The sequence below is a fragment of the Stegodyphus dumicola genome, chromosome 6, assembly GCF_044657685.1.
Source record: "Stegodyphus dumicola isolate Sdum_Otavi_A_Nest chromosome 6, ASM4465768v1".
NCBI lineage: Eukaryota > Metazoa > Arthropoda > Arachnida > Araneae > Eresidae > Stegodyphus > Stegodyphus dumicola.
Genome location: NC_140773.1, coordinates 185,447,046 through 185,460,347, shown reverse-complemented (window position 1 = coordinate 185,460,347; position 13,302 = coordinate 185,447,046). Strand labels below are relative to the sequence as shown.

The window sequence follows — 13,302 nt, the reverse complement described above, 5'->3', positions numbered from 1 at the left end:
GTTTTCACATTATAATGGGAAAGCCACGATAACACATAAATAACGTATTTCACAACAGAACGAACTATGTTTCTTTAATATTTATCCCATATTTCAATAGGAATCAATGTGAAACGGAAGAGCAGTAATTCTACACGCAAGATTTATTTTCCGACGAGCAACTTACCTTTAATACATGGCTAACCGCGATGAAATTGTAAATCGCTGAACGGTTTGATATGAGCCAAAACCGGTTTGATATGAGTCAAACCGGCGCAGTTTGATATGAGTTCAAAACCGGGCAAAGGGGTGGCTGCATGGTAATTTTTGCAATTTTTTCCCATACGAGCCAGATTTCCTAAAAACGTCCTCCACAGCGGCATCCCTACTCTTAAGCAAGTAATTCTTATGTGGTTACTGTAATTCAAATAGCCTTCACTCTTTTAATGAGGGATTTAGCAACGTTTATATTTTAAGGATTACATAAAATTAAGCGGTATTGCAGATACAGACTTCAAAATGCATTATGACTTCCTCTGTTCTCATTTCTGTTATTCCAGGTGCTTTTCTTTTCGTAATTTCTATAGACAGTGTTCTTTTACATTGATTGTAATACATAATGCCATACATTGTAATACATAATGTTCTTTTACATAATGCCAGCAACATTTCTTATAACATGTCGAATAATAAAACTATTTTTTTTTCCTTACACTTGGCTTGTGCGCAACTTGTTTGTCTACAACAAATTGACCGGGAGTCAACTGTGAAAATAAATTTGGTTTCTTTGCTGAATGCTTTATAATATTAAATACGTATTATTTAAAATGGTTAGCGTCTTTGGTATAAAACTTCTTTCCAGCATTTTAGTATGTTAAAAAATTCATTCTTATTAGGTATGAAATGAGCTTCACAGTGTTACTTTTAGATTTTTTAATTGTATAATAAGACATGTATGCATGAATCGCGCATTTATGCTGCATGCATGAGTAAGCATACATATATCAGAAAACACGTCACATGTATGCATAAGTATACATGTCACACCTAAGATATATCATTGCCTAAGACAATGGTAAATCTTGGATTCTGTGAATCTTACTTTAATAAATCTTACATATGCATAAATCTCACATTAATGCATGTACGCATGTGTTTTTAAGATACAGAAGGGATTAAACAATGATTAGTCTCAGACTTTCTGAATTTTTTATGCATGTGTGCCTGTAAAGGTGATATGGGGATTCATATGTTAAATATATGTACGCATAAGTCACTTTGCAATAAGCTACCCAAAATACTTATTTGTGTTCTAAGAAGCTCTGCATAGTTCTAACAAGTACACGTATAGCGCTCCTAAACATATAGTTCCAGTTAGAATATTTTCCAAGGCAGGAAATAACGTAGGAAATTTTATAAAAGTAATTTCAACATCTTGTAATAGATGTTCTGCCCATATAATGTCTACTTTTTATATTTATTTTAAATATTTTTATATAATATATATATATATATATGTATGTGTGTGTTTGTGTAAATTATATATTACATAATTTTATATACGATATATAAAATTATATAATATATTTAAATTTTTGTATATCTAATTTTTGATATTTTCTGATTTATACTTTGCGTAAAACTCGCTAATTCTCCCCACTTGGTTTAGGAGCCAACCTTTCTTTGTATTCCACGACAATTCCAGTTTTCATTATTTACTTCACTAAAACTTAAATAATTAAAAATTATTGACAGGCAATATTTTTTATCAAGCAAAGTGAAATAAATATGCTATAAACGTAGCCACTTTCTTCTATTCTAATTAATTGTTATTTTCACAGATATGCTACTACTAAGTAATATGTTTCATAGGTGTAACATATTTCCTTAAATTCAAAACTGAATTTAAAATTAAGCTTCCCATGCAAGAACAAATATTTTTGCTTTGCGATCCAAATGATAATTTCAATTCAATTTTTTTTATCGTTTTAGATAATTATATTTATTTAATTGTCATAAGATGAATTAAATTCGAAAGTTATACGAATATTTGTACTTACCTTATGATAAATCTTTACAGATTTTTAATATTCAAGAATAAACTTTTTGTCTGTATTTTGCAGTATCAGTATAAAAGTTTTGCCAGTATTTTTTATGTGAAAAGAGTATTTAATTCAGAACTTTAGAAGAATAAGATAAATAAGATACACATAGCAAAATTTAAAACACTTGAAAATTAAAAGTGACCATATGGTTTTCTCTAATATTTTGTATCTTTTCCAATAATATCAACTTGTTTGGTGTATTTTGGAAGGCAAGAAAATTATATAATTTCAGGCACGAAATTTCTTTTTCCACACATTTGTTGACAGCGAATATAAAATTCATTTGCCGCTAAGATTACTAATTCTTAACCATTAAAAGGAAATATAAAATATTGTATTAAGTATTAAATTCTAAAACATACTGCTAAATATTAAGAAATGTCCAATAATAAATTATGGAAATAGATATTTTTATACTTACAATTAAATTTTGATCACAAACTAGTTTTAAAAACTAATCTTAAACAAAATTTAGACACTTATAGCACTGGATTAAAATTCATAATAGTACTTATTAACAATCTCATTAAATTTTAAATAAACTGGAAAGTAAGTTTAAATAAATAAGGAAACATATATATCAAGAAACAATTTGCTGATTTCATATATTTTTGCATTTAGTTTTATATATTTTCTTCCCAATGTTTAATATATTCTACTGTGTTAATTCTTGATTAAAAATATTAAAAACAAAATCATATTTTCTATGCATTCAAAAAGTGCCATAAAAGAAATGCTTAGCCATAGTCCCATATGACCGCCGAGATGAGAATAAAGCTCGCTTTCAGAAAACATAGCTGTTTGGGTGTAAATTGTGTGATCCAAACTTCGGTAAAAAACTTCTACCTTCGCATGAGATACAAAATGTGCACTCTTAAACTTCGTCTTGTTTTGATTCACATTATGTAACTCTAAAGTCCAATTTTCGCCGTTTTTCAAATCGTTTGATTGGAAATGAATAGATGAATCTCTTGTCCAAGGGGAAGAACCAACATCTACAGAATAAGCAGTTGTTGCACATGGCACAGGACAATCACAAGTAAGTTCTTTTCTGTGCATAGCATCAGACACATGATTTAAGCAAGACATCTGTGTTGAGTTCTTATAATCACATCGCTTATCAAAAGCTGGAATCCTTACGAAAGGATTAACACAGGCGCATATAGACAAGCTCAAATCAAGTACGCATTTTCGAGTGCAATCGAAATCATTTTTCGAAGACCCATTGCTGTCCTTTTCCGTGTAATTAACACAGCGGTCTCTGTATGGAGAAGGAAGCCTCTTTATTGAAGTTTTAATCAAAGAAATATGGCTTTCAAATCCGGGACTGATGTTTACCCCATCTTCTTCAGGATTGGGATCTTCCTCTGGATTATGAATCACCACTCGTGCCCCTACTGTTTGAGTAACGTCCAGATAAGAATCAACCATTACATTTAGTTCTAATTCCAAAGCAGTTTGTGGCCCTATTCTAAAAACCTTCTTCAGTTCTTTGCCATCCTGTTTTCTATTAAATGTATAGCAATTTCCATATTGCATATTTTGAAAAAAGGTGAAATCAGTTTCATTACAAAGAACAGAATTGAAAGAACATTTCTTGATCAATTCTTGCAGCATGTATCCATAACGTTTCCGACTATCCATATCTATTTTTGCATAAAAGTCCATAAACGTGTCTTCTTTGTATAAGTAATTTTCTTTGATTGCGTTCGGTACACCAAATCGGGATATGTATTTTTTGCCACCTGACTCTATTATTGTTGAATTTCTGTTTACCTCGTACGGTCTTTGCATACACTGTGTCCAATTCCAGTTTTCTAAAACGCAGTCCTTATAGTAAGTTTTCATTCGATTCATATTGCAAACAGTCACTGCAGGAAAATTAGCACTGGTGTTCCTTTGCAAATCAATGCTTATCAAAACTGGATACTGTAGGTAAACTTTTAAAAATCTGTAGCAATCATAAGAACAACCTATAGTACAAAAAATTAAAACTGCAAACCAAAATATTTTCCTCGATTTTGACTGCACATGGCTGGCTTTGGATACAGGATAGACTGAGGAATTTTGTAACAAAGATATTGCAAACTTGGAGGAAGTAGTTTTTTGTTTGATAATATAATTTTTTTTATCTATTATTGGGCTTTTCTTCAATTCAGGTTTTTCAGCTTCTTCGGCCATATCTCTGCTTGCATATTACTAATAGTTTTGACTTCGTTAATCTGAGGATATTGATGTGCTTTACGAAGTTAGTGTGACAGTAATTTAAAGTCCAAGTATTTTGGTACAAATGAAGTACAATAATTTATCTCTCCCTAATGAGTGCGTTATGATCTGAAAGCGAATTACAAGACGAAAATTTCGCACTTTCTCCGCTGAGCACATCCAAAGAACTGGATAATTTTCATAGGTGAAATTAGATTATACTGGTAATTTGTCTTTTTATTTTGCGATTATGAATGGATAGCTACATGACAAAAAGCAAAATATAGGCGTTTCCTGTTAATGCTTATTCATTAACAGGATTGTTATGGTTCTTAATTCATATATATTACTTTAATGTCTTTAATTGAATCGTGTTATTTTGTTATCATGTTGTATGTTGTTGTGATGGTACTCGGGTGTGGTTCACGGAATAAGTTATAAGAATATCTTTTTTTGACTAATGTATTTTTTATATTATTTTGTCAATAGAAAGACACGAAACTAATTTATTATTAGATGATAAGCAGAATAAATGCATATACGTTTCAGCATACATTTTAATATATATAATAACAATATTTAATTATACTCAATGGATATACTCGTATTTTTCAGTAACCGTATTTTTTTTTTACAAATCTATATTTTATTCTTTTCAGCAGAATTTTGTGCTAGATGAGGAGAGAAGTCAGATTGAAATAATTCGTATTTCATTTTGTTTTTCTTTTAATTTCCTTTAAAACTGTATTATAATTATTTTTTATGCTCTAAGAAATTTATGAACAACATTATTAATAATTTGGAGAGTTTGGAAGATGTCTTAAGAATAAAGATTTATTCCACATTATCTATTTAATATTGAATAGTTATTTAAACATTTTAAAATTGCATTTTATTAAATTCTTATCCTTGGCATTATATTCACGTACATCAATTGCTAAATTTCAAATCTTTATTATTATTTTGTAATTATAGTTATGGTGTTAGATATTAATCACTTGATTCAATTAAAAAGAATTAGCTTTTACCAAGTGAAAAAAAATCAACTGGTGGTATTATACTGTAATAACAAACCGCAAATTTTCATTCATTAGAATGAAAATTTACTCAGAATAATATAGGATAACAAAGATTTCCCTACATTAATACTAGTGAATCTAGTTTATATACTTGTTTATATACTGATAAAGATGTACTGTAATATTTTTGAATTATTAACTTAACAAATAAATACTTTTGAGAATTATATTTACAGCATAGTTTAAGACCGAAGCAAGTACTGAAGGAAAAGAAATCTCATTAGGATATTTTATGACATCTTGTGTTACATATGAGAATGTTTGGGTTATTGTAACCGCTTGAAGTAGCTCTGTGGGGTGCAATTATTAGGTGCCACTGATTTCCTTACACGAGCTATCGTAATGGAAGTGATGTTTCTTTCGAAGTAACATAAAAATACAGATAACAGGCCAGTTGACTATGTTAAAATTCAAACTTCAGCGTTACTCTACGAGGAACCACTATTCTAATTTTAATGTGCTAAGCTGTCAACTGCAGTTTACCGTTTTGGTCAGGACTTCGGAATCTGATATTCCGGCAAGACATTCTTCAGCCAGCAAGCAACTTCAGCTGACAGACCAAGACATCATACAGCTCTCTGGATCCAGTTAACCTACTTATACCCTATACTGGTCTCAAAAATTTCCATAACCATCTGGAGGGTACGAGCTGCATAACTAAGTCAGAAGTAGTAGAAAGGATGTAAAAGTTTATTAAAAAATATTGAAAAATAAATTGTCTCAATTTGTAGTTTTAATTACAACCTAGCATAAATCAATTAATAGCATAATCCAATAAATTAATATATAGCGCAATACATTATTTAATGATTCTCTATAAATTAAAGACACCAAGAATTATAGCACAATTTGAAAGACAAAGATACTCTGAAATTAAGTGGGATAGAGAGGCTATTTTACGATAACTTTAATTTTCTGATTGTATTTAAAAGAAACTTCTGGGTACCTCGATAAAATAGTCCAGAGTAAAACAGCCTATGACAAAAGGGCCTAAATCAAAGGCTTCTGAACTGGATCTCGAGAACAGTTTTTAAATTTTTAACATCTAAATACATGCAGATGATATAAAAACGTGCCACAACATGTATATCCATCAGTAAAACATCAGTAACATGTATATCCATCAGTATATCAACATGTATATCCATCAGTAAAACATCAGTAATGTATATCCATCAGTAAAACGTGCATCTTGCACGTTTTGTATGCATTATAATAAAAAATATACTCAAATAAATCTGATGTTGTACACATGTTTAATTATGTTGGCTTATTAAAAATATTTCAGCAGCTTGTCAAGTACTGAAAGCCTTTGTAACCATTTCCATATACAGGTTACCGCGGCATACAAACTTTTGGTATGCTCTGGCCTATATTCTAAATTATAATTGTTATATAATTAACAGAAGTCATATATTTTTTTGCGCAAAAAAGGATTTAGGGTCTTTTGTCGAGTGCTATTTTGACGAGCCACGAAATTTCTGACTGTGATTTCTTACAAGAAATTCTTTCATTAAACACTATGTAGAAAAATAGTTTAGAAATTCTTCAGAATGAATGGAATAATTCTCTACATTAGGTAAGTAACCAAATTTGTAGTATGACGTTACATATCGAATTCATTTTATCAAACTTTTACGTAGGTAATTTGGATTAATGCTATTTCAAAAGAAAAGTCTTTTCACTCTTCATCCAGTAATTAAATGCTGTACGTAAACAAAAGTTTGTTATAGCTTATTTAAATATTCAATAATACAGATCTTCGATTGAATTATTCATATAACAATTAATAGTAGGGTTTCTCTTGTAATTGGAAGGTAAAGTCCTGCAGACCTTACTAGACTTATAGTGAGTTATCACTGCGTCATAAAAAACTCACAGAATACTACAGAAGATTAAAATTACCTTTTTATTTAATCTCAAACAGAATAAGCCCAACTTGTACTACATACAAAACTTCCATTACTTGTAGGATTTAAACTAACATAACAGGACTTAAATTCAAATGCAGCATAATGTAAATATGACCACGTTATCACGTTATATAAGACAAATAAAGTTTAACTCTATATATAGATAAGATGTACGCAAATAATTAGTGCGTTAGTAATAAATATAGTTAATTAGTTATTAAAGTATAGTTATTAGTAATAACTATAGTTTAAGATTATTATTTCGAGAAGTTTTTTATTATTTGCGTGCATCTTTTAAGAAATTTAAAAATTTTTGATTTAAAATTTATTATTTTTTCTCATTCCTTTTTGATTTTGAAATTATCTCGTTGTGTAATTTTTACATTAAATGTTTACGCGATAACTTTGACTTCTTTAGTATTGTACAGTTGTTTTTATATGGTGTAACTATTTTACTCAGGAACTACAGTATCAAATGTACTTTTAAACAATAGCTTTTGAACTTTCCTCTTTACAAATATTTTAAACTTTTGCAGCTTAATGCAAAATTCTTGACCACATAGGTCTCTCTTGTTCCTGTTATTTTTCTACTTTTACATATATATGTGTGTGTGTGTGTGTGGTTGGGGAGTTGAAGGTGCTATCCTTAGGTAAATAACACTTCCATACCACAGACATTTAATGAAAATAAAAGAAAAGGTTAAATTATATTGAATCGAATGACAGTGCCGTTGCGCCTTTTTGCATTTGTTGCATATAAACAAAGTTCTGCATAACTTACATCCGTTTTAAATAGCTGCTCGCTGTCATATACAGTTCTTTAGTTACAGCCTTTCGCGTGGAATCGTTCAGTTCTTTAGTTACCACCTTCGCGTGGAAAACATGGTGCTGCATTTCTAAAAACGTGAATTGTGTGTCTTAATATGTGAAATATGTATACAATTATATAAAATGTGATTAATTTTTGGACAGTTTGATGTATTTTTTAAGTAGGTCCTTGAGAACTCTAGTTTATGTTTTGTATGTAATATAGATTTTCCAGCTTTTCTTCTAGTTTGCACTGTGTATCTGTAGAATTATGTGAAATTTATGGATGTTGAGCTTCGAATATGGTACTCAAAATAGTTCTGTACAATTAAACAAATTTTACATAATATGATATAAAATGTAATTGATTCGTTATAATAGTTGTAATATAATATAAACTTCTATTTTGGGGAAAAAATATCATAAATGTATCAAATCATGTGATAAGTCTCGTTGTTCTTCAAGTTCTACTGAAGTGATATAACTTTACAGAAGAATAGCTAAAATTTTCTATGGGAATTGAGATTTTGAAAATATATTTATATTTTTGAAGCTGTATCTTAGCACGTAAAGTTTTCAAGCTTTTATGACATATTATTATTATTCATAAATTTTTATGAACGATTAAAAATATTTGAAAATTTTAGTATCATTCAGGAAACACCTGCAGTTAAACTCTCATGGCACTCCCTAATTAATGTGAAATGATATATATTGTTCGAAAAAGATTGGGATATGTTCTATGAATCTACGAAATAGTGAAAAGTTTGGTATCAAACGATAAAAAAATCTTGCATGAAGACCAGTATATTTTCACTCTCATTATTGAAAATCTCTTCTTAATTCTGAAATGGTGATGGTTTTACTCTTATTATTCTCAATATTTGGTATTTTATGAATTAAATGACTGTATAGATGTGCTAAATTTTATTGAAAATTCAAATATTTTTTTAATGTTTTGGGTTTATTTAATTGATTAAAAGTAAAAGAGCGGCATGTTAGGTAGTTTCGTTTAGAAATATATCTGTATTTGAAAGCTCTGAAGATAATTCGCTTTGCTGAAATTGATGTAAATTTTTAGAAATATATGGGTGATATGATGCTATGTTACCATTTATATAGTATCTTTTTCCTTTGCAAATAGAGACTAGAGTTATAATAGGAATTGAATCTTCTTTCTATAGCACAATTTATTAGTATTGCTAGAAGAGGTATTGGAAACAATTTTCCTGTTTTTATAAAGTTTTCTGAAAATAATTAATGCATTTTTCAATAATATAAATTAAAATAGTCAAAACTAGAAGTCTTTTACACAATACGAGTATAATAGCGACTGAAATATCTGTTGCAGTCGTATAAAATTTAATTCAGAGGCGAAAATTGTTGCATGCATGATCAAAAAATATAAAAATTTGGTTTGAAACTGAACCACTGAGTGACAAATATAGATCTGATGGTGACTGCATTAAGATCTTTTAGCAGAAGATATCCTATTTTTTAAGTAAAATAATTTTTTCCCGATGAAAGTAATTCTAAAGCTGAATATATGGAAAAGTGAAATATTTCGGTTTTTTACCTGTTAGGGGAAATGGGCATGCCTTCATAGGAAAAACATAGTAGTTTCACTGAATTTTTCTCTCATTTAAAAGGGTAGATTTAGAAAATGAAGGAAAACTCCTAAAAACATTTCTTCATAACCTCACTTCTTAAGAGCTGATAAGTTATCATAACTCTTTTTACGAAGGTTAAAACGTATGAAAGTAGTTAAAAATTAAATGAAAGTCATGCACATAATGTGAAAATATAGCAAATTAGTTAAAATCCAGAGTATGTTGGAAACTAAAAAAACATTAAGAAATAGAAAAGAAATTAAAATTTACTTCTAAAATTAAATAAAAGTTAGGTATAGGGTAAGAAAATGTAATAAACAAGTTTAAAATTAGAATACTTTAAAAAATATGAGGGTTTAAAATGTAGGAAACAAGTTCAAAATACTATCTAAAACTATATAAAGTTCATGTATATGGTCAGAAAATATATGAATTAAGTTAAAATTAAAAGTATGTTTAAAATTACGAAAGTTATAATGTATAAATGTAGCTATAAATTAAATGAATGTCATGTACATAGTGTGAAAATATAGCAAATTAGTTAAAATTCAGAATATGTTGGAAACTATAAACTTTAAAAAAATGCAAAGAAGTTCAAATTTACTTCTAAAATTAAATAAAAGTCAGGTATATGATCTGAAAATATAGGAATTATGTTAAAATTAAGACTATATTAAAAATTATGAAGGGTAAAACTTGTTAAAGAAATCAAATAAAAGTCATGCATATCGTGTAAAAGTACATACATTAGTTAAAAATAACTATATAAATTAGTTAAAAATTAGGGTACATTGAATATTATGAAGGTTAAAATGTACAAAACGAGCTGAAAATGTTACATCTTAACTTAAGTGAAGTTCATGTATATAATCAGAAAATATAAGAATTAAGTTAAAATACAGAATATGTTGAAGATCAGTAATGTTAAAAAGCGCGAAAAAAGTTAAAATTTACATCTAACGTTGAATAATATAATAAAAAGAAATGCAGATCTGAATAATTAAGCTCGTAAAATGTAACAAATGAGTTATAAGTACTGGTTAAAAGGTATGAAAAAATTCTATGTAAAATGAGTAATGTAGTTAAGATTACTGCAAGTAAATGTGGTATTATGAACAGAAAATTTAAGCAAAAAGTTAAAATTCTTAGTATATAGGAAATAATAAGGCTTAAAATATACAGACAAATTTAAAATTTTCATCTAAAGCCTCCTGAATCAATCATTAAATTCGAAAATAAGCGCCGTTAAGGGAACCTAGAAAATAATCATCATATACGTAGTAAAATAGTAGGAATATGAAGAAAAAATACAAAGCCTAAAAACTGATTAGCAAAAACCTTCGGAAAATCAATAAAAGATAATCTCTTATCAAAGTGTGACGTCATCTTATCAATTAAATAAAGAAACACAACACACTCCCTCTTATCGGCTACTACAGCCTACAGTATAGAAAAAAAATTCCGGTTTTTAGGGGGTTGCTATGCAAAAACCATTTTTTCGGAGGGCTGCTATGTTAAAAGTATAGCACTCCCGTGCTAGAACTCTCATTTCTCACTACTTCTATTCCAGGCTAATGGGCTAGCTGCATGGGTGTTTTCGGAATTTTCTCCGTGTGTAAAGTGTATACGAGCCAGCTTCCTTTAGAAAGTCCTCTACGAAGGTGTCCCTCCACTTTGGGAAATAACTCTAGTATGTTTTGACGTAATCTCAATAAACTCAAACTAAAAACTAACCATAGGAAAGAGAAAATAGTCGATAGGTACAAGGAGTGTTGAGTATTGTGACACTTTTCTTTGATTAAACTTATTGACAAGAAAATGAAACAAAATTCACCCTAATGAAATTGGCAATGATTGACAAAGTGCCTTATTAATTCAATCTTAGATTTTATAATTCTTTAGTTAAATTGGGATATACTGTATTTGAATTCCCATCAGTGGCAACAAGATTAGCAAAAGAATACTTACGGATTTATCAGTAGCTTCCATACTGCAGTTTCACTCTTATATAAACAATAGTATTGAAGTTATTTATGTTTCTCAAGTGATCAAACTTTGAAAATTTGAACGAATTGATATTTCGAATAATGGCAAAGCCACCATATGCTATTAGAGAAATAAAATTATTCTAATACTTTTAATAAGAAGAAACAGGAAAGTTACGCTAAACCAGACATTTGAAACACTGGCAGATTGCAGCTTTGATAAAATATATTTTTAATTTTCCTTAAAAATACTGTAAAAGGAGTCTTTTACTGTCCAAAGCAGTTTTCCTATCAAAAATAAGTTTTTCATGCATTTTAAATATTGTTATATATATATAAATAAACTTTTCAGAGCCATTAAAATACATAACGTTAATGAAAATTGTTTAACTATGTTTTAAACAACTTTCATTTTTAAAAAATGTGTTTGAAACCCTATGATATTCGTAGTTTAAACAGAAGCAGATTAATAATTTTGTTTGTTAGGACAAAAATGTAATACCTTTTGTGTTCTAAAGTAATTTTTTTTCTGCTTTATATAGGAGAAAGAGAGGATAAACTGTTCAAAATATACTTATGAGATCATCTTTTAACATTTCTAAACTCTTCTACGGCATTGAAATAAATAAGGGAAATTGCAATAAATAAACTTTTTAATTTTAATCCGTTTAGAAATGTAGAGACAGGAAGTAAATCTGCCGAAGTAAAACTTACAAATACTGGCGCAAACCATTATATGAATAAGTAGAAATGTTGGTAATGATGTAGTATGCCATTCACCACTTTTATTTATTTATTACATGGTGAAATTAAAATGCTATTTTTAATATGAAAGTTATAAGGTATTAACTCCTTCCTTTCCGTATGCCTTCGTGGTGTAAGGTTAGCACACTCGCCGCGTATTCGAGAAGTCCAGGTTCGAGTCCCAACGACGACATTGCTCACTTTTCATGTCTCTTGCCTCAAAAAAACCTAATCACTCTATGAGGTAAATGAAAATAATTACGAATACATGAATAACACGATTCTGTTAGTTAATTTCATAACATATTAAATTTTTCATTCCATTAAATTTTAATTTTTTTCAGTTTTACAAAACAAAAGCAAGAAAATGGCCCTTAAAATGTGGCCTTTGGAAGGGCCATTTTACTGTCGTTCTGTCACATATATTATAAATATGAGCAAAGAATAGTCATCACTTTCATTAACAGATCTCTACCATGCTTGCACGAGATAACGGAGAAGCATTTGCGGTGGAGTTCTCCGCATGTTGTGTAGAAACTTTTGCTTAAAAGTTGCTTTAAAGTCGCCCAGCATCTAGTGGCATTTAAAAAACAGTTTAAAATTTATAAATATAATAAATAAATAGTTTTAAAAAATAAATAGTCATCTAAAATTACTAGTAAATTAGTGACGCCATCTTAAAAAATAAATAATTAACTAAAAGCGGTAGATCGCATATTAATAACACTGAAATGTGAATTACTTTAACGCATTAAGCAATCAAATTTTGTACTAGTAAAAACTAATTACAAATATTAAGTCCTTTAATTCTTTAAACATTCGATGAATTGTCATCTTATAATATATTTTAAGTAACATAATAAAAAATGCAAGCA

The 13,302-nt window shown here is 28.9% G+C and overlaps 1 protein-coding gene across 1 annotated transcript; it reads right to left on the bottom strand.

Annotated features, from left to right (window-relative positions):
• Positions 1-2,147: 2,147 nt before the first annotated feature.
• LOC118182369 (degenerin-like protein asic-2) lies at positions 2,148-4,456 on the bottom strand. The gene has a single exon (XM_035351706.2). The coding sequence runs from the start codon at positions 4,263-4,265 to the stop codon at positions 2,748-2,750; it is 1,518 nt and encodes a 505-aa protein (XP_035207597.1). The 5' UTR covers positions 4,266-4,456; the 3' UTR covers positions 2,148-2,747.
• Positions 4,457-13,302: the final 8,846 nt, after the last annotated feature.